We start from the raw sequence: 18,652 nt of genomic DNA, 5'->3' as shown, positions 1-18,652 counted from the left end.
ATGTGGCTGTTCATTGGCACACACTCTGCAGTTGCGTCAGTTGACTTGTGTGGAGTGTGGATTTATCGCTAAACAACGCATGTTCCATCAAATCTTCCTCCTCCACTGCCTGTAACAGCTCTGCACACATTGTTTTGTGATTAGCATAGTCTTTCCTTTTCAACTTGTGCACCACCTGAAGGTGGAACGACCATTTTTTTAGGGTGGAGTGGAGTATCTTTCACACACTGTTGTAGTAACAACAGCTCCTGGCTTAGTCTTCTTGTCAATGCTTTTGGGCTTCTATTGATGGCTCTGCCTGTTACACAGTTTTGGCTGCTACGTACCTGTTCGCTTGAATTTTTGAACCTGGAGCCTGATATTAGCCCTGGTTGGAGGAAGTTTGTGAATTTGCTTTCAAACATTGCCTGGAACTCTTTGAAGCTTAATCCCCGCAAACGTCCTCACATCACAGCTATTTTCTCTTCAGAATTCAGCATCTTTCACATATCATACATGGAAAATAGGAAATTGGCTGTTTTCACAAAAATGGATCGAAACTTTGTATTCATCCTTTATATACCACTTAATTGAATTAGAATTTTTAGATACATTGGAATCTCACAGATTCTTTACATTGTTAATATATTTGTGTGTTGTAACATACCAGGTGGGTAGGTATAAATATGCAAAGTGAGGCTGTGCATGAGGCCGCGAATTATCAACTATACCCTGTCCTACACTGTGGTTAGAAGTATATGACTCGTTGTTACGAATCGCTTCTGTCTCATCTGAGAACCAAATTGACAATCACAAATATCCTTTCAAACAAGTACTTGCGATTAACCAAGGTAATCTAATTTGATTAATTTGCATCAATTAGCAAACGTTGATTCATCAAATAATGCGTGAACTCTCATGGACAACATTTCAAGAACATCCTGTATGTTCAGATTCAAATATTTCATGCCTGAAAGTAAAGCCTATATATATATACAGTTCAACACCACTCAATTAGTATGCTTCTTACACTAATGTAATTTGATTATACGACGTAAGCAATAACAACATTCATGTCCATTTAAACGTAACAATTTTATTATAACATTGATGTGTTTCAAGAATGAGCTTTGTTACAATCAATAACAACAATGATGTACCAGCCTCATAATTTATGTTTCTAAAAGGGTGTTCATAACAATGGCTTTAACTCTAGCGCAATCAATCTTTCGTTCAAATTCTCAAATTATTAACAATAATTACTTGTCTTTTCATCCGTATAACGCATGGATTCCTGTCAACATTACTGACCATCCACATTAATTAGCAGTACTAAGTTCAACATTACACTAGTCAATTGAGCCACTCCATTTAATCCCCTGGTGCTCTTTAAGTACTCAATTGAATGGAAGGGGAGTATCATTAATTTTTCTACTAATTCAGCACGTAATTGTATTCTTGACACTACTTGTCTCATTTTTGTCCAACACTAAATAGTGCCAGCAAGACGTTCGCAATTATCGCTTAAGATTGGTTATTACGTTTCGTAAACACACATCTGCACACAACGTGAAATTTCAACGAGGTCGTTTTTACACTTTCGTTCTCGTTTAATGCAAATTGTGTGAACGAAAATAAAGACGTCGCTGATAATTATTATTTGGTTTTAGGCAATATAATTTACTGTCAGGTTCGAGCGATCTTTCACGTTATGAACCCAAATTCAACAATTTAATGCTGCATTTTTTTATATAGTACATACCTCAAAAATGTAGTTAAGGCATCCTGAAATTGGTGACTGTGACGACTGCTTCTTCCGCTACTTCAAATGACGTCATGTCTCGTTTTTCCTCTCGTACTCCAAACTCATGGATCAAAAATACAATGGGCCGTAAAAATCCACAACCTCGACTCTTCTTTTCCAGCTGTTCCCAATTGTGACGTATCTTGGATCAATCCATCAAATCGTTGTGCATCGTCATGGACCAGTCTTTGCATGTATCATTCTTCTCGTCCCTTAGTGCATTTTCGTTCCTCCAGAATAACCGTTGTGGGTATAGTCCTTAACGTGCCACATGCCCATTCGTAAAATTGAACAAACTCTCACATGCTGTTCCATCAAAACTGTGTTCGGTGAATACTTCTTTTGGCCCGTTTTTACTCGGAAAGCATGTTGAATGGGAAACTCGTCAAAACTCTTCTTCCTTACTAAACTTCGTGGCACACGTGACTTCAATGAAGAACCTGCATCAAAGCACGTGTGTACTTTGGTATCCAAACCAACAAGGACTTGGCACTGCAATTTCACTAACCATGTATTCTATCCTTTCCATGAATCCTTGCGAGTCGACGACACATACAACTTCTTCCTTCCTTCCAGGTACTCGTACAGTGAGAACATACGCCGAACTGTGCGTGTCTGTGAGCGAACTGTTGAGACTGAGTAGAGCGCCTCTAGCGGAGAATTCTGCAACTATGAACCAAAACCCAATCGACTGAAACGAGGCAAAACCTGTGACATATTTTGCGGCTTAAAATCACAGTTAAAAACACCTTTTGTAACTGCCGCAGGAAAATTACATCACAGTGTGTAGGTGGGTGGGTGGTGAGAGGCGGTAATATACACTGGCTGACAAAAAAAGTGAAGCACCCAGAAGGAGTGGTCGAAGATTACCCCATTTCGGTATACCTGCATACCATTGATGTGTGAGTAAATGATTAGATGTACAAGGATCTGTAATGTGCAGAACGCCCACCAGAGGGCATTTGTGACGTCACCTCCTGTTGCTGATAAGGTGGGACCAGTCACCTGCTGTGAGTCCGACAGTGCAGCACGAAGTTCAGAGAGGAAAACGAAGCACCGGCGATGCCTCGCAGACGCGTTAGACAGCCGATCCAGCAATTGACAGCATTTGACAGAGGTCGCATTGTGGGACTGCATGAGGCGGGATGGTCGTATCGGGCAATTGCCAGGCATGTGGGCCATTCAGATGTCACAGTGGCCCGATGTTGGAATCAATGGGTACATGAGAGCACCCATGCACGTCGTGCAGGTTCAGGTCGACCAAGAAACACCACCCCGAGGGAGGACCGTTGTATGGCGCTCCAAGCAGTGCGGGATCCCACAACTTCGGCACCCGTCATCCGAGAACATGTACTGGACACTTAAACATCCTGTGAGTTCCCACACAGTGTTTCGACGACTCGCATCCGCCGGATTCGGGTCCTACCGCCCCATGCGCCGGTTGCCGTTGACACCACAACACCGACACCTGAGGTTGGTGTGGTGCCATGCTCGGGAGGCATGGACAGAGGACGAATGGCATCGCATCATGTTCAGTGATGAGTCCCGCTTCTCGATGACCATCGTGTGCGGGTTTGGCAGCGTCGAGGGCAGAGGGCACATCCTGCCTACATTGTGGAGAGACACACAGGTGTGACCCCTGGCATCATGGTGTGGTGAGCCATTGGTAATGCGTTCAGGTCACCTCTAATAGTGCTTCGGCAGACTTTGACGGCACAGCGATACGTCACAGACATTCTGCGACCACACGTCCTACCCCTTATGGCACAGCACCCTGGGACAGTGTTCCAACAAGATAATGCACGCCCACACACAGCCCATGTGTCTATGGACTGCCTAGAGCATGTTGAGGTCCTCCCGTGGCAGGCAGTGTATAAGGTTGAAATAGAGAAAACCCCTGCTTGTACTCTTAAATTTTTGGAAAGTTTGCCTTGAAAACCAGGAATTATACTTGAATTTTATCATGGTCTCAGAGTAGCCACACTGTAACAGAATGTGAATTATGCACCTGATTTATACTCTTCTGAGTGCATAGTTGTTGTCTTTGTTAGGCTTGTCTTTTGTGTTTATCAGAATTTGAGCTTCATTCCTGGTGTGTGTGGTTTTATTTGATATCTTTGCCAAGTCCAGTGCTTGGATGCTTCTCTTTGTATTTGTCATGTGCTACTGAACTTGCATTAATTGATGTGATGGATCCTACCAGTGTAATGTGCCCTTTACTCTCACCGTGCATCACACACTCCTGTGCTCTCAGGTGGAGGAGGTTTAGGGAGAAAGTATCGTCTGACTTTGCTAAGCTTTTGTTTGTTTTGGCATAGTCTGGGAGCTATATTCATGTTGAATGGCCAAAGGGCTTTGGTTAGGGAGTCTGATATAATGAGATGGAAAGGTAAGATGAACCACTTCTTTTTTATACTGACTGTTGGTTGGTACTGTCTAGGATGTCTGACTTGCATTTCAGTGTTGTTACATCGTGTGGCTTATGCTATCCTGTGTATAGAAAACTGACTGATGTGGATGCAGCCAATGTGCATTCATGTCCTCTCATGCCTTATCAAACGCAAATTTGTAGATCCAGGGAGGTGGATCTGAGGGACGAGGGTGTCCCCATTTCAGAATTAGGTCTAACACACAGTGCATTAGAGCATTTGGTATTCACATGGTGTAGCAAAGCCAAAATGCAAGTCAGAGCATATAGACACAAAAATTGAAAGCATGCATGTCATTTTACACACCAAGAGCCTTCCAGGCAATAATGCAACACATTCCCTAGAACTTCAAAAAAATCAGTTTTGTGGATGAGTGAACACTTCATTCCGACATATTAATAGTGTTTATATTCATAGAAATTACAATAAAATTGTATAATTTTGCATTAAATTACAAGCTATTTGTAGATATATTGGATCAATAAAATAATTGGTAATCATTTTCTTTTCGTTCTCTTTCATTTAGACTTGCTAATCTATTCCAATTGAAAAGTAAATGGTGTGGAAAGAAGGGCAATAAGTACATGGTTATATACAAGCCATTACATCCTAGACAGATTGTTGCAATGCTCTGCAGAAAAGGTTGTTCCAGTGAGAAGTATGATCTTATACTGCCAGACCAGTCTGTGAATACCGTCCAGTTGAGTGAGGAATGTAACGGTAAGTGTACCAAAATTTGATAATTCTCCATATATTGTACTGTAGAACTGAATTATTGTTTTAAGTCCAATTTATGTACACATAGGCTAATCAGTGCTGGACCTACAGTTTAAAGTGCCTCCACCGGGTATCAAACCTGAGACACCTCTATTACTATTAGAAGGTGATGACATTACGACTACCCCATAGGAGAGGGCCATGCTGTCTGTTTTCCATGTTCACGATCAGTATTGGTAGTTTGACCAGTTCAAGAAACCTGTTAAAATTGTGTATATTCCTAATACTTGCCACTCTTAATTTCAGCACATTTACGGATTTTGTTTGTGCTGCAGGTGATGAAGAGTAGTCAGTAATGTTAGTATAAGTTATTTTGTGTGTGTGTGTGTGTGTGTGTTTGTGTTTGTTTGTTTGTTTGTTTGTTTGTTTGTTTGTTTGTTTGTTTTAAGAGGGGATGATTTTGGTGCTTGTTTATATTATGTTGGTTTGAGTTTGGTTAAAGTTTGTTTTAAAGGTTAACTTTAAATATATAATATATCAAAAACAGCAAAAACAAAAGAGAACCACGTTTTACGCGGCCACACGCAGACCCTATTCCACGTGTGGTGTTCCGTATAGTAACAGATATCCCCTGAGATATCTGTTAAGCAACAGACGAACTTTAGCCTAACTTTAATAATCGGTAACTAGAGGAGGGCTTAATAGGCTTATGATTCACTAAAATGATAGAAGGTCAGACACCTTTAAATGACATATTTATTCATTGAAAAGAACACCGCTTGAGGCATAGCTGCCACCAAACATGAGCACTTCACTGTACATGACACAAAAAAGATATACAAAAGATTTTGTACTTACATATCAGCCGTTTTCACACTATATCAATCATACCTGGGGCCGTACACACACTATTTCACTCTTTATCGCCACATCCCGACACATGGACAATTTTGGGGTACACCACACTAAAAATTTAATATTATGTGCTTCCTTGGTGTAACAAAGGCTTTGGGGGAGTGATAAATGAGTTTTCCTGGCTTTTCTTGGATGGATGGCTAAGAACAACTTGGATATTCTCTGATATCCTATGGATGCTTCTATGGCGTCAGTTCTGCCGACCATGTGGTCTGGATTTCCACATGGGATGAGGGACACAAAACTCGCTATTTTGCTGAATTTTCACTGGGATCCTTAAATGCACTTGTGGACACAATATCCCACTTGGTCACACACACTTAGGCCTGTGTTTACTGTAACAGGACCTTAGATCCCTTCTCCCTTTATGTATCCTTTGTTGCTGGCACAGGTGGCCATTCACACACTGGATTTTACCAGCAACTTCCAGGTGACCTGCTCTCAGGTGGGTCTGTAATACAAGTGAGCTTGAATAGCAAGCTCAGAACACAATAGGCCATCTGAAAGTCTCCTCTGTGACGTCACAGCCTTGAAGGCTTCTCATTGGCCAGCTGGAGTCCTTTGAGATCTTTCCTTGTCGGTAGGAGAAGTGCCACTTTCTCCCACCAGATGGCAGAGTTATCAATTGCTTATAAAGTGTACACAAAAGTGTTTTTTCCACCTTTTCTGGCTTAATTATGCCAGATAATTGCAAATGAGTTTACTTTTAATAAATTAGGCATTATTTTACCTATGGGTGAGTGTTATCTGTGATTTTCAGTAAAGAATAAAAGATTTAGTAAACATGTGATTTGAAGCACATGGTTTTTGTTCTCCAAAATGGCTACTGTTAGCCTAACAATGGTTGGTTCTTTATAAATAAAGCATTTCTACCCCTCCCATGAGTGACAACTGGTTGGTAAACATGACCCATGATTCTAATTGGGGGTGGGGGGTATAAGTCTCTGGGAAAATAGCTCTCACAAGTGTTTCCCTGATGCCAACCTAATGGCCCTGGTACACAGGAATTCGAAAGAAACGCCCTCCCTTACGGTTATGCAACCCGGAATTTAATATCATCTAGTTTCGCCTGGTAGAGTAGTTCTCGAGAGAAGCAGTGTTTCCAAACCTATAACTGTAGTGTTACCAACCCTGTATTGGTTGGTTGGTTGTTGATTTGGTGTTTTAAGTCCACAATGCACAGTATGACTAATCGGGACTGGACCTACAGTTTAAAGTGGGATCCGAACCCCTTTGTGCATCCACCGGGACCCCTTGATTACAAGGCGACGCGCCATCCAAGCCTGTATTGCTTCGTAGAAGATGAAACCTTCACGTAAACTTCTTCATTCGTGAGTTACATTTGGTATACAGACTCACATTACAGGACACTCTTTTCCTTTATTGCAAGTTTTCTGGAGCATTTATTTTTCCTTCTGCGGAGAAAATTCTGTTATTATTTTACATCTTATTTTTCGCAGCTACTCTACCATTTATTGGCTAATCGCAACAATGAGAATGAATGATGACTCGATGAAATTGATAAAAGGACAGTCATAAAGAGACCATGGGGGCTAGATTCATTATTATTATTATTATTATTATCTTTCTTTTTTTACTTTACTTTTGGCTAATCGCAACGATGAGGATTTGTGTATGATAAAATTCATGAAGGAACACTCATAAACAATAAAACCCGGGAATTTCGGCAATGAGATCAAAAGCCGACGGCTTACCACGCTCGGGCACAGCGGCGGCCAATTACTATTAGTGATATTGTCTCAAGTAGTGTATTTTTCCACCATATTCTTTCATACAATCATGAAACGGGTGAAAATTAAAATGTTAAAAAACCTGCCTACATTTTTTTTTAGCTTGCAATATAAACCTCTACTGCACGAAGCCAAATTGTGGGAATACGAAACAGAACCAAGTTAACATATCTTGACCGTGGAAAGTGTTAATACAAAATCTAGAAAAGAGCCATTTAACAGTTGCATGATTGCTTTTCCATTTGTTGTAGGGAAAAAATTGCCTGAAATGTGTGTGTAGTGGCAGGCAAAAGAGAATACAAAAATCGAATAGAGAGGCAACACTGTCACTGTTCTGCCCTGCACAGACAACGTGTCTCGTCGAGTGGGCGGGGCACTGTGGGTGCGAGCGAGCTGCTGTTGCTTCTGCAAAAAGAACACTCACAGACAACTGAATGACGCTCCGCTGAAATTCTAGTCAATCGAGAAAGGATTTGTTGAGGAAGTGAATATAAACGCCAGAATTTGGTCTAAGCCTATAATGGTTACTCGCAATAAGAGCTGATCAATTTCTACATGTGGAATTCAGTAATGAAAGAAGCAACAGGCCGCACTCCACACTTTTAGCCTGGTAACACTAATAAATCATCTCATTATATGCGTTCGGTTATGCTGATAGTCATGTTTAATATAATTATTACCTTCAAACATAAACAATATCATGGACTCACTCACAGGCAGAATTCAATTTTACGCTTTACTTTCCTGAAGATATTGTAGCAATATAATCATTCCGCCTCATTTTCCTATTCTCAATTGAACTCGCACTATTTTTTCCAGAAGTTGAGCCCCAGTTCCCTTCTCCCACCTTATAAATTCTTGAGTGAAAGGCTACAAACTATACTAAAACTGAATTACAGACAATACTTTATGACTCAAAGTGACGTGCCCTAGAACGTACTGAAAAATCACTGGTGCAAAATTCAACGTAATGAAGATAAAATGAAGGTAGGAAAATGGATGTGCTAGAAAGTTTTACATACATACACACACACACATAGTTAGTTCCGTGTAGAAGACATTTCTTCACATTTTTCTCATTTTGGCTTCCTTGAATTCACGAAACTGTAAATCCATGAACGCGTCAACCCTTTATAATCACGGAGTCCCAGGTTCGATTCCTGGTGGAGACACAACTGCCTACTGGTTCGGATCCCACTTTCAACTGTAGGTCCCACTTCGGGTAGCCTTTCTGAGCATGAAATGGAATTAAAACAAAATTGGAACACGGTAACCCATCACAACACACGCGCAGAGGGCGTGACAATTTTTTATATACATCGAAGTTTCAGCGAAGCTGGAATAAGGTCTATTTGACATGCCAAATAGTGTGAATTTTCAGTCTCGTGGTGCCTTCTATAGGAAGTGAACGCAAGTTACCTAAAAAAATCCAAATGTGAGGGTGAGTCGAGCTATATTTCATCCAATAAGACTCTTCACTTCAAACATATTTTGCTCTATAGCTGTCGATTTCGAATGGGCATCTAACACTGGTTGGAGCAAAATCATGAACTGTCATAGTTCCATTCACACTACAGACATAGCAAAAATTGTTTGCCTGAAGATGAGAGAAGAGGTGATCTCTTGAAATGTCTCGAAATATATAAGTAAAATATATAATCAATCAAAAAGAAAAACAATGCATAATGTTCAATTAAGTAGAAACGCTGTTAGAACCGGTGTTTATTCACAGAGCAGAAGGGTTATTTTGACAAAATCATCGTTTCCCTGCTGGCTGCTTTGGGGAAGGGGGCTTTGTAAAGTTATCGTTTCTTGCCCAAGCGGTAGGCCTAATTGGTTGATTGACCACGAGTTCCTTCGTAGGTAAACGCGGCAACAGAAGATCACTGCCATAAAGGTGGTTCCCGTGCCGGCTGAAAGAGCGACGGAAAATTAAAGAACCATTGTCACTAACTTCAGACAAACATCTAATCATTTCCTTATGTTTCGAAGCTGATCCGAAGGGACAACAAATACAAAAAAAAAGACGTCATGAATTAAATGATCGATTGGTCCGTCCTTCTGTTGCTGGATGTCAATTCATATTGACAATAATAATCGTAAGCTTATCATTAAAGAGTCAACAATCAAAGCTAATACGCATCTATTGATCAGAAATTACTAGTGTGTTAAAGTTGTTTTTGTACCTTTTGTTATTTTAAGTCGCTCTTCTGCCACTTTCGGCTAATGAGGATGAGTGACGTCTAATGACGTCTAAAGACGAAAACCTCTTTCAGACAAGCAATCATAGGCTTTCCAACAATCTCAATAAATAATGGTACCAGGCAAAATCATCTTCTCAATCACACCCAACAAAGTATTCGCAGAAGGATCTTCAACACACACCAAAAGACACTTCTTACCCTTCCTTTCCACCCCACCAAACACCCACAGTACGCCCTCTACTGTACTTTCTCTTCCCAAACTTACTTTCATCAATTTCTACAATTTTATCCTCTGATGAAAATAAAATCTCGGCGCATACTTCCCGACAAAAAATATACCAATCACAAACAGTCCTAGATGACAAGTTAAAGGTAAAGCATTCCCCTGTGCATAGCACCACGCCATGAAGGCGTATAGGGGATGTGGGGGTAACGCCCTACACTTTCTTGATCCGGTCGTGATTGGGGGTGATGTGATCAGTATCACGCCCCCTGACCGCCTTTACCCCCCAGGGTTTCCCCCAGGTACCCATGTTATTCTACGCTGGGTGGGCTCCGGGGCCGCTTCCACTGTTAGAAAAGTTCCCGGATTTGAACCGGCCGGGGATCGAACCCGGGACCTTGAGCATGGTAGTCAGACACGTTACAAGTTAAGTTCTCTAATAGCAACGGAATTACCAAACCTCCAACACCAAAAATACGTAATGTACAAAATCGTACTCAAAGAAAGCATAGACCCCTCAAACCAACTTCCCTTCCTAACAGAACGACTAACACCATGCCTCTTCCCATACACACGTCACTGACACTTCCAAACAACACCATCAGAATTTGAATGTTTCACTTCATTCATTAACTCTCCACACACAGGACACTTGTAATTCGAAGATAATATACCCCTTTCATGCAGCCATTTCAACAAAACCAACGAACCTTTATCACACAAACGCACCAAATCAATAAAACAATTAACTTCACCAAATTCAACGTCCGCGGACGTAGAAGCCAATGACGCCAAGGCCATACCTACATGACTACACCAGTAAAATACGCTCAACCGGCAACTGATAACAAACTACTACACACCAAGCACTAGCTAATTGAACATCACCAGAGCCACCTACCATCAACTTACTAAAATAAACATACACTCGCTGACTTACCACATACAAACCACAACTTCCAGTGGGGTCATTCCATGTCAAATCAACCAATTTTTTAAAAAATGGTTGCATGACCATTTAAAAAAAAAAATCATTTTTAGTACATAGGTTTGTACATGTTTCTAGATATCAAAACCAATGTTCAAAAAAATTTATTTTCTTTAGTTCTCCTGGGGCAGCCATTTTTCCAACATGGCGCATGGCTTTTTTTTGCTCATGTAGCAGTATACAGACACCTTAATAGATCTCAAAAACCATTAAAGCTAGAGACCTGAAACAAAATTCATTTTGTAGCTAATGAAGTATACTTCCTATGATATTCAGGTATGTTTTGCTTGAAATTGCATCGTAAGTACGAAAATTATGGTGGAAAATGGGGTAATAATAGTTAAAAAATTGCATTTTTTTTAATGAAGGGTTTAGTCTAAGGCTTGATTTTTTTTTCATGTGTAGACCTACCTGCAGGGTGTCTGTAAATAAAATATAATTGCTTAGAAATGCACCCCTTTTTTACAGCATGGGCTCAAACATGGCCGTTCATTGAATTTTGACAGTTTTCGGGGTTAAATATCTCAGATGGGTCCCCTTTAAAAATTCTGAAATGTGGCACAGAGGAAGCCCTTCATGAATCTATCTCACAGTAAAAATCTCAACTTTTAGATTCAACTCGTTTTGGTCAATATGAGATAACATATGTCACCTAATTTCTGACGTTGCAAACTAAGGTTAAACTACATCCCATACTTAGAATAATGAAGTCTTTTCTTTTTCTTTTTTAAATTTTGGTTAAATAAAGGCTCAGAAAATATAGTAACATAAGGTTTTAATACTTGACTTACCAGAAATTGAAATTACAAGGTATGACAATTGAAAATCTGCAAAATTTCATTGCAAAAGGTTTGATTTATTAGGTACCCACGGGAGTAAAGTTTAACCGTATTTGTTTCACATAGTGGGAGGACATAGAGGCAACAGCTTTCGTGCATCGGAGAGACATTAATCTTCAAAAATACATGATTTACCAGGGATATAAATTAAGCGATGAGGAAAAAACACTTCCAAGACCTTTCAAAAGTGTACGGAAAGTCAGTTCGGTAAGTAATTTCTCCTGTAAAATTGAAGAAATACGTTTTGCGGATACTAAAATTTTACCGATGATGTTCGATTCTAATTATGAACCACTGCAACAATTTACTGAATAGATAATATGTCCGACCATTATTATTCTGTACATATAAATAAGATTTCTTACAGTTATGAAATTGAATACTGTATGCTTTCAATCTTATTTTCTGTGAAGGGGATAAAAACATCCCTGGCATTGATAAAAATAATTCTCCTTTTCTGAGGATAAAGTTTTCTGTGGGTGTGTGTGGAATCCCTGCCCCTCCTCCGTTAATTCGCACACTGTTCTTATTCTTCGACATGCTCGTGTACAACAATTTACATAACATTACGCTTAAACATAGTCCAAAACAGTCTAAATTAATCATAATTCACCTGAAATGTTACATATTTTTGTTCCTGTGCCATACTTTCTTCTCTCATTCTCTCCACCTGCTGAGGAAGAGGCATGAATTTCAGGTGGCAACTCCTTCCAAAGGCCTGCTGAGGTAACAGTAAAAGAATTTGTGGAATGAGTTTACAATACTGGACCACTCTCCAATTTCTATGAGATTTCGCCTACTCACTAATTGTGAACTCCTAATCACGAATCTGCATGTAATAATTGGCGGTCAAGTATGGAAATCGAGAAAAAAATGAAATAAACTATGTTTTCTTAACGTAACGTAACCCTACCATAAGGACAATAGCTCCACGGAAGACGCCATTTTCCCAAAATGAAGAAATCAACAGGCAAGACAAGGTATAGTTCTCTTAGCTAAAATATTATTTTTTTTCTTTGTATTTATGCTAATGGAACCTAACCTAACCTCGTATTCCTTGTCGGACGTCGGTAAGATTGTTGTGCGTAAAGGAAGACCATTAACGAACTGCGAAAGAAAGATGGTTCCGAATTGCTGTGTATGGAGAATCACCGTGGTAAATCGCAAGGTTATTTTACAAGTTCTACACGTAAATGTACAATTTTAACAAGTGACTGCCAATTTTAACCACAGATACGTCATCAGGACACCGAAATTAGTAAGTAGGCAAAATTTTATAGAAATTGGAGAGTGGTCCGGTATTGTAAACTCATGCTGAATTTGTATAATAGTTGTTCAACAGATGTTGAAACTGGGTAAAGAGATATTGTGGGTCTTTTATTTGGAGAATTGGAGCAAATTTACAATACCGGACCACTCCCCGATTTTTGTAATATTTCGCATACCTACTCACTAATTGAGGCCTCCTAATATTGAATTTGAAGTTAAAATTTGGGGGTCACGTGTAGAAATTGCAAAATAAACTAAATTGAGTTGGCTGTGATTGGAACAGACATGCACGATTGCTCATTATTTACCAGTAGATTTGTGTTTCCAATACTTAAAAAATGAAATATACATTCCTGACATTACTACGACCCCAAATTTTAACTGTGCTTGCCTAACCTAACCTTGCCGTGCATGGTTCGTGAGGCTATCCGTGAATGGTTTGTGGGGCTATCTGTGAATGGTGTGTGGGGCTATCCATGAATGGTTCGTGGGGCTACCCGTGCATTGTTCAAGGGGTTTAAGGCTAATTGCGACCAGACACTGTAAAAAAGTGTCAGTTTCGTAGCACTTGAGCGACAAATTTTAACCACAGATTCGTGTCAAGTGTCCCAAATTACTGTACGGACACGATAAGAAGCGGCGTGCAATCAGAACGCAGAACGTGACCAAATTCTGTCTCCTCGTTGGCTGCCATGTGGCTGGGGGATTTCTACGTTGCCATGTTCGCACAAACACACGGACAGGCTAATCAGCTGTTGGCAAGCTCGGGCATTCTGGCAAGCATGAAACATTTTATCTTCCTGCTCTACACAGCAACCGAAAACCTTCACTGAAAGAACCTTTGTTGTGTTTTTATTATGGTACATTGCAAGCATCAGCTACCGGCATCTTTTTACTTATGTTGTATCGTATCACAATTACCAACAAAAGAAAATGCGTCTTGTGTTATGAACAACACTGTGGCAAATCGTTCTCCTTTGATTTCATGCCGCCTCTCTTTGCCTCTTTGTCACGCCGCGATTGTTGAAGCTTCAGAACGTACAAATGAAATGTATTTCTTGAAAATTAGGGCAAATTACGTATAAACAAATTACGTACAACTTCGTTTTGTTAACACGTTTTTAAATTATACTTTAAGGAACCTACAAAAATTCACCTCGAAAACAGAATTTTACAGAACTGAGTTACTGTATTACGGAGAAGAATTTATCAAACAAATCAATTGTGTGTGAATTGATTGATTGAGTTGGTGTTTTAAAGTCCACTTTATGCACACTATGGCTAATCTGGAATGGACCTACAGTTGGAAGTGGGATCCGAACCACTATGTGCCTCGACAGGGTATCAAACCCAGGACTACTTGATTACAAGGCGACAACACTTACCCTACCACTGTGCTATCGGGGAGGCACGTGTGGGTGTGTGAAGTGAGGTAATTTGGGAGCTATATGAGAATACAGGCTCTGGCAATACAGAGTTCAATAAATTACAACGAAATCCATGGCAATTGCTCGATTTCCTTAACATTATTGATACATTTGGTACATGTGTGATTAATGCTTTGAGCTACCTGTATGTAAAAACATAAAAAAATGAATGAAAGAACAGAAGTAGTAGTTAAATTAAAGAATCAGTTGTTTTTGCTTACCGGCAACCATTGCAGTGGCGCTATCCCAAGATCATCTTCATTGTTGGTTGGTAAATGAACATCTTCATCTGAGCTACTACTGTCACTGCTGTCTTCCCGCCCAAGTGAAATTACAAAATCCTCCATTTGCTGCTCTTCAACTCCCTCCTTTTCCCATGCTTCGGAAATAATCTTCCTTGTGTGTTCTATAGCCGAACGCCACCTATCTGCTGTCACATCCCCGATAGCCTGTTTTGTCAATTGCAAAATTTTAGACAGTGTAAAAGGTGGCAAAGTGTTCCTCTGTGCTACCAGCCCTTTGACCTGTGCCCAAATAAGTTCGACTGCATTGTACATACAATGATAAGGCGGGAGACGGACCACTGTATGTCCCGCTTCTTCTGCAAGCTTGTCTATTCGATATATGGGGAACTGGGGTTTGTGTAACATAAGGAGCTGCAGTAGTTCAGCCTTCCTCATGTTTCTGTGGGCTCGCGAGAATCCTGAAGTAGGTCAATCCGGCAACAGCGCGTCGCTACCAGAGTGGGTGGTCCCACGCCGCTTGCTAGCGCGTCCCGATAATAGTGAGTATGCGAAATATGAATGAATGCACCTGTATTATTAATATTTACCCAACCAAAACTGACTAAAAAATTGCTTTTTCCAAAACAAAACTTATGAAAAATGGACATTACTTCCTTCCTTCAAAAGACACCATCTTCCTCACATGAACAACTGAGGAACTGAAGGTCTCACTTATCGCACAACACTTTTATCAACCTTCTTGTGTACTGAACACAACGTAACAAATAACGGGTTTCACTTTAGCAACCTTCTGAATGCAACGTAATGAATTGCGAACGTCACTTGTTCATATGAGGAAACATGGCTGCTTCGTTGATTATGTATCGACAATCACCTTGGTAATTCACAATGTTATTTTACAACTTCTACATGTTAATATACAATTTCTACACTTGACCACCAAATCTTAACTGCAGATATGTCATCAGGACTCCACAGTTAAACCTGCCGCAAAATTAGTTTGGTATTGACACTTGTGAACCACGTGTTGAAATCGGGTCTACGTCACTGCGGGAGGGTGGGTTGCTGGCATGCGAGCCAATCAAAATCTTCCCAGTGCTTCACCCAAGCCCTGGTTACCTAGCAACAGAAAACGTTTTTCTCGGTGTTGCCGCTTATCGGGCGATTCTTCCTGCGATCAGATTTCATGTTGTTGAGTGAGGACGTGTTGTTTGTTTGTTGCGTTGCGTTACTGTGATATTTTAACCAGTCCGTTTGTTTAGTGTTTATTGAATTTAGAGTATTCTTTGTTGTATATAGCGTGTTGTTTTAGTGTGTTATTTTTTTTTGTACATAATTTTCTGTGTTCTGCTTGAGTGTGTCATGAGCTTGTGTGAAGAATGTCAAGCACATAAGGCAATACTCGAGAGTCGAGATGACAATGTACCAAAGAGGCCATGCACTAAAAGAAAAAGGAATTCCTCTCAAAGGCCAAACGCGCGAGATGGTTTGGTCTGAGCGCAAATAATTTGAGCAAGAGAAAAACAATGGGGGGTCGAATCATTTCTGTAAACAAAGTTCTGGACAGGACTGCTGCTGCTTTCGGCGTGTCTAAGAACACTATTGTTACCATAGGGAAAGAAAAATATAATGTGGTAGAAATAAATAAATAAATAAATGCGAGGCTTCAAAATTGGAAACCCCAGGAAAGAAGAGGAATATCAGTAAACGCGTGACAAATTTAGATACTTTTCAGGAAGATGCTATTCTCGCCATATTTACCCTTATTATAGGAGGAAAGATCATCCCACTGTTGGGAAATTGCGCGTTTCGTTGAAAGATTCGGCAATTTTTCAAGGTGGGGAAACATCTTTAAGGACAGTCATAAATCTGGGATTCTCATACAAAAGAAAAAAAAATAATGGACCCAAAAGAAAGTATGGAGGCATATGGAGATGTGGAGGTAGAGCTCCACACATTCTCGACCTCGACCTAGGCCATATTATGGAGGTGATGCGGTTCACCAACCGCCTTTACCGCAGGTTTGCCCCAGGTACTTACTTGGGCTGAGTCGACCCCTGAGCCGCTCGGTATATTTGAAAAAGTTCCACAAACATCCGCTGGTCTCACGCGTGAAAGTCAGACGCCCCACCAACTGGACTTTGTGCACTTCAGTTGCGGTATAATTAAAAGACGGGCAGACTTTAACGGCGACTTCGGAAAGAAATGATTATTGAAAGTGTATATACAGAATGGATTGAAAAGGTAACCTGTAAACAATGCTCGTTTCATTAATTCGTTCATGTTGTAAGGGAGATGGAAATGAATAGAAAAAACAATAACACATTCATCATTGTTGTCATCATTGTTATTCCGTTTTCCTCGAAAAACAATAACAGATTTCATCATTGTTGTTCCTTTTCATAACACGTTTTCCTCGACACAGCGTCAGGCGGCTGCCCTGCGTACCGTACCGTACCGCATGATATGGCAACACCGTGACGCGTGTTCCTTCAGCTCTCAATACCAAACTAATTTTGCGGCAGGTATAGTGAGTATTCTACTTATTAATGAAATTATGCCCTTTTTTTGTATTGTAAAATCACAACCTTCTACACGTTATTTGCAAGTTCCACACCTGAGCGCCAAATTTTAACTGCAGATTCATGATTTAGAGGTCTAAATTAGTGTGTATGCAAAGTATGAAAGAAATTGGGAAAGTGTCCGGTATTGTAAAATCATTACAGATGTTCTGAATATTTTAGACCAAAAACGAAAGAAATGCAGATATTGTTTGCAAATTTTGAACATGTAAATGATTTGTTAGTAAATTTGTGGATCGACAGAATATTAATGTGTAATAATTCTTAGTGATTGTTTTTAGAGATGCAGAACTGAAGTGCTAGAACTACCAACAAAGTCCGTTCACCCACTGTACCCCCTGGATTTTTTTCATCCACAAATTTCTATGTTTTACATAATATAAAATTGGTTCCAGTGTATGAAATACACAAATTACTGAGATATTTTATCTCAAAGTATGGCCCACGTAAGTAAAAACCGTTTGTATGTACACTCAAATAGTTTGAAGTACGAAGGACGCAAGCATTGTTTCAGTGCAACAAAATAAGTAGTACAATGGCATGCTGAAAGGGGGGGGGGGGGTCGAGGTTTATAGCCTCATTGTCCCATTCGCTGCATTTGACGGCACTAAAAATAAACCATATGATCAAAATGTCACATTTACTTTCAAATTTCCAGGTAATGTTATTCATAAGGTAGTAAACGTCTTACATATGCGAACTTTCCGCATATGACCAAAGGTGTACGGAATTTCTTATTTATTTATTAGTACCCACTTTAAACTATAGGTTGAGTCCCAGATAGTCTTATTGTGCATAAAGTGGACTTAAAACACGAACTCAACCTGTGCTGTGTACAAATATCAGTAGATAGTTCTTTTTCAGGTAGCTTTATTTTCACCCCAAGTTCTATTTAAAAGCTGTCAATTTATTGAATGTAGTTGTAAAATTTGAGAAACAGCTCACTTGAATTACTGTGTAAATAATTTGGCAGTTGCAAACACTGGTAGTGGGCAACACTAATGGTGTAATTTGAGCTGGACGCAGGGTGTAGACCAAGATCCGTTGAATCTTCCCCCTCCCTGGGGAATCTCTTCACGGGGCTGCACATTCCACTTCCAGGAAACACAAACGCTCGCCCTTTGCCATCTTGCTCCAACTGTCAATGTCAATTTTTTACGCGTTTTACATTTTGTGAAATCTAAAATAATTTGTAATATAATATGATATATATGGAATTTAGAACAGTGATAATAACTTGTTTTAGTTATTTTATGACTAAGAATTATTATTATATTGTG

General features: G+C 39.9%; 1 protein-coding gene across 3 annotated transcripts in view; it reads left to right on the top strand.

The window, feature by feature from the left end:
• LOC145989818 (uncharacterized) overlaps positions 1 to 18,652 on the top strand; it is a 180,003-nt gene that overhangs the window by 98,179 nt on the left and 63,172 nt on the right. For all 3 annotated transcript variants that reach the window (XM_083125182.1, XM_083125184.1, XM_083125185.1), the window contains exon 14: positions 4,739 to 4,932. In XM_083125182.1, the coding sequence (XP_082981308.1) occupies positions 4,739 to 4,932 (194 nt within the window). The remainder of the gene's footprint in view (positions 1 to 4,738; positions 4,933 to 18,652) is intronic.

Source organism: Lepisma saccharinum, chromosome 7 (genome assembly GCF_977018435.1).
Source record: "Lepisma saccharinum chromosome 7, izLepSacc3.1, whole genome shotgun sequence".
In the NCBI taxonomy this organism is placed as follows: domain Eukaryota; kingdom Metazoa; phylum Arthropoda; class Insecta; order Zygentoma; family Lepismatidae; genus Lepisma; species Lepisma saccharinum.
This window is presented reverse-complemented; position numbering and strand designations above follow the sequence as displayed.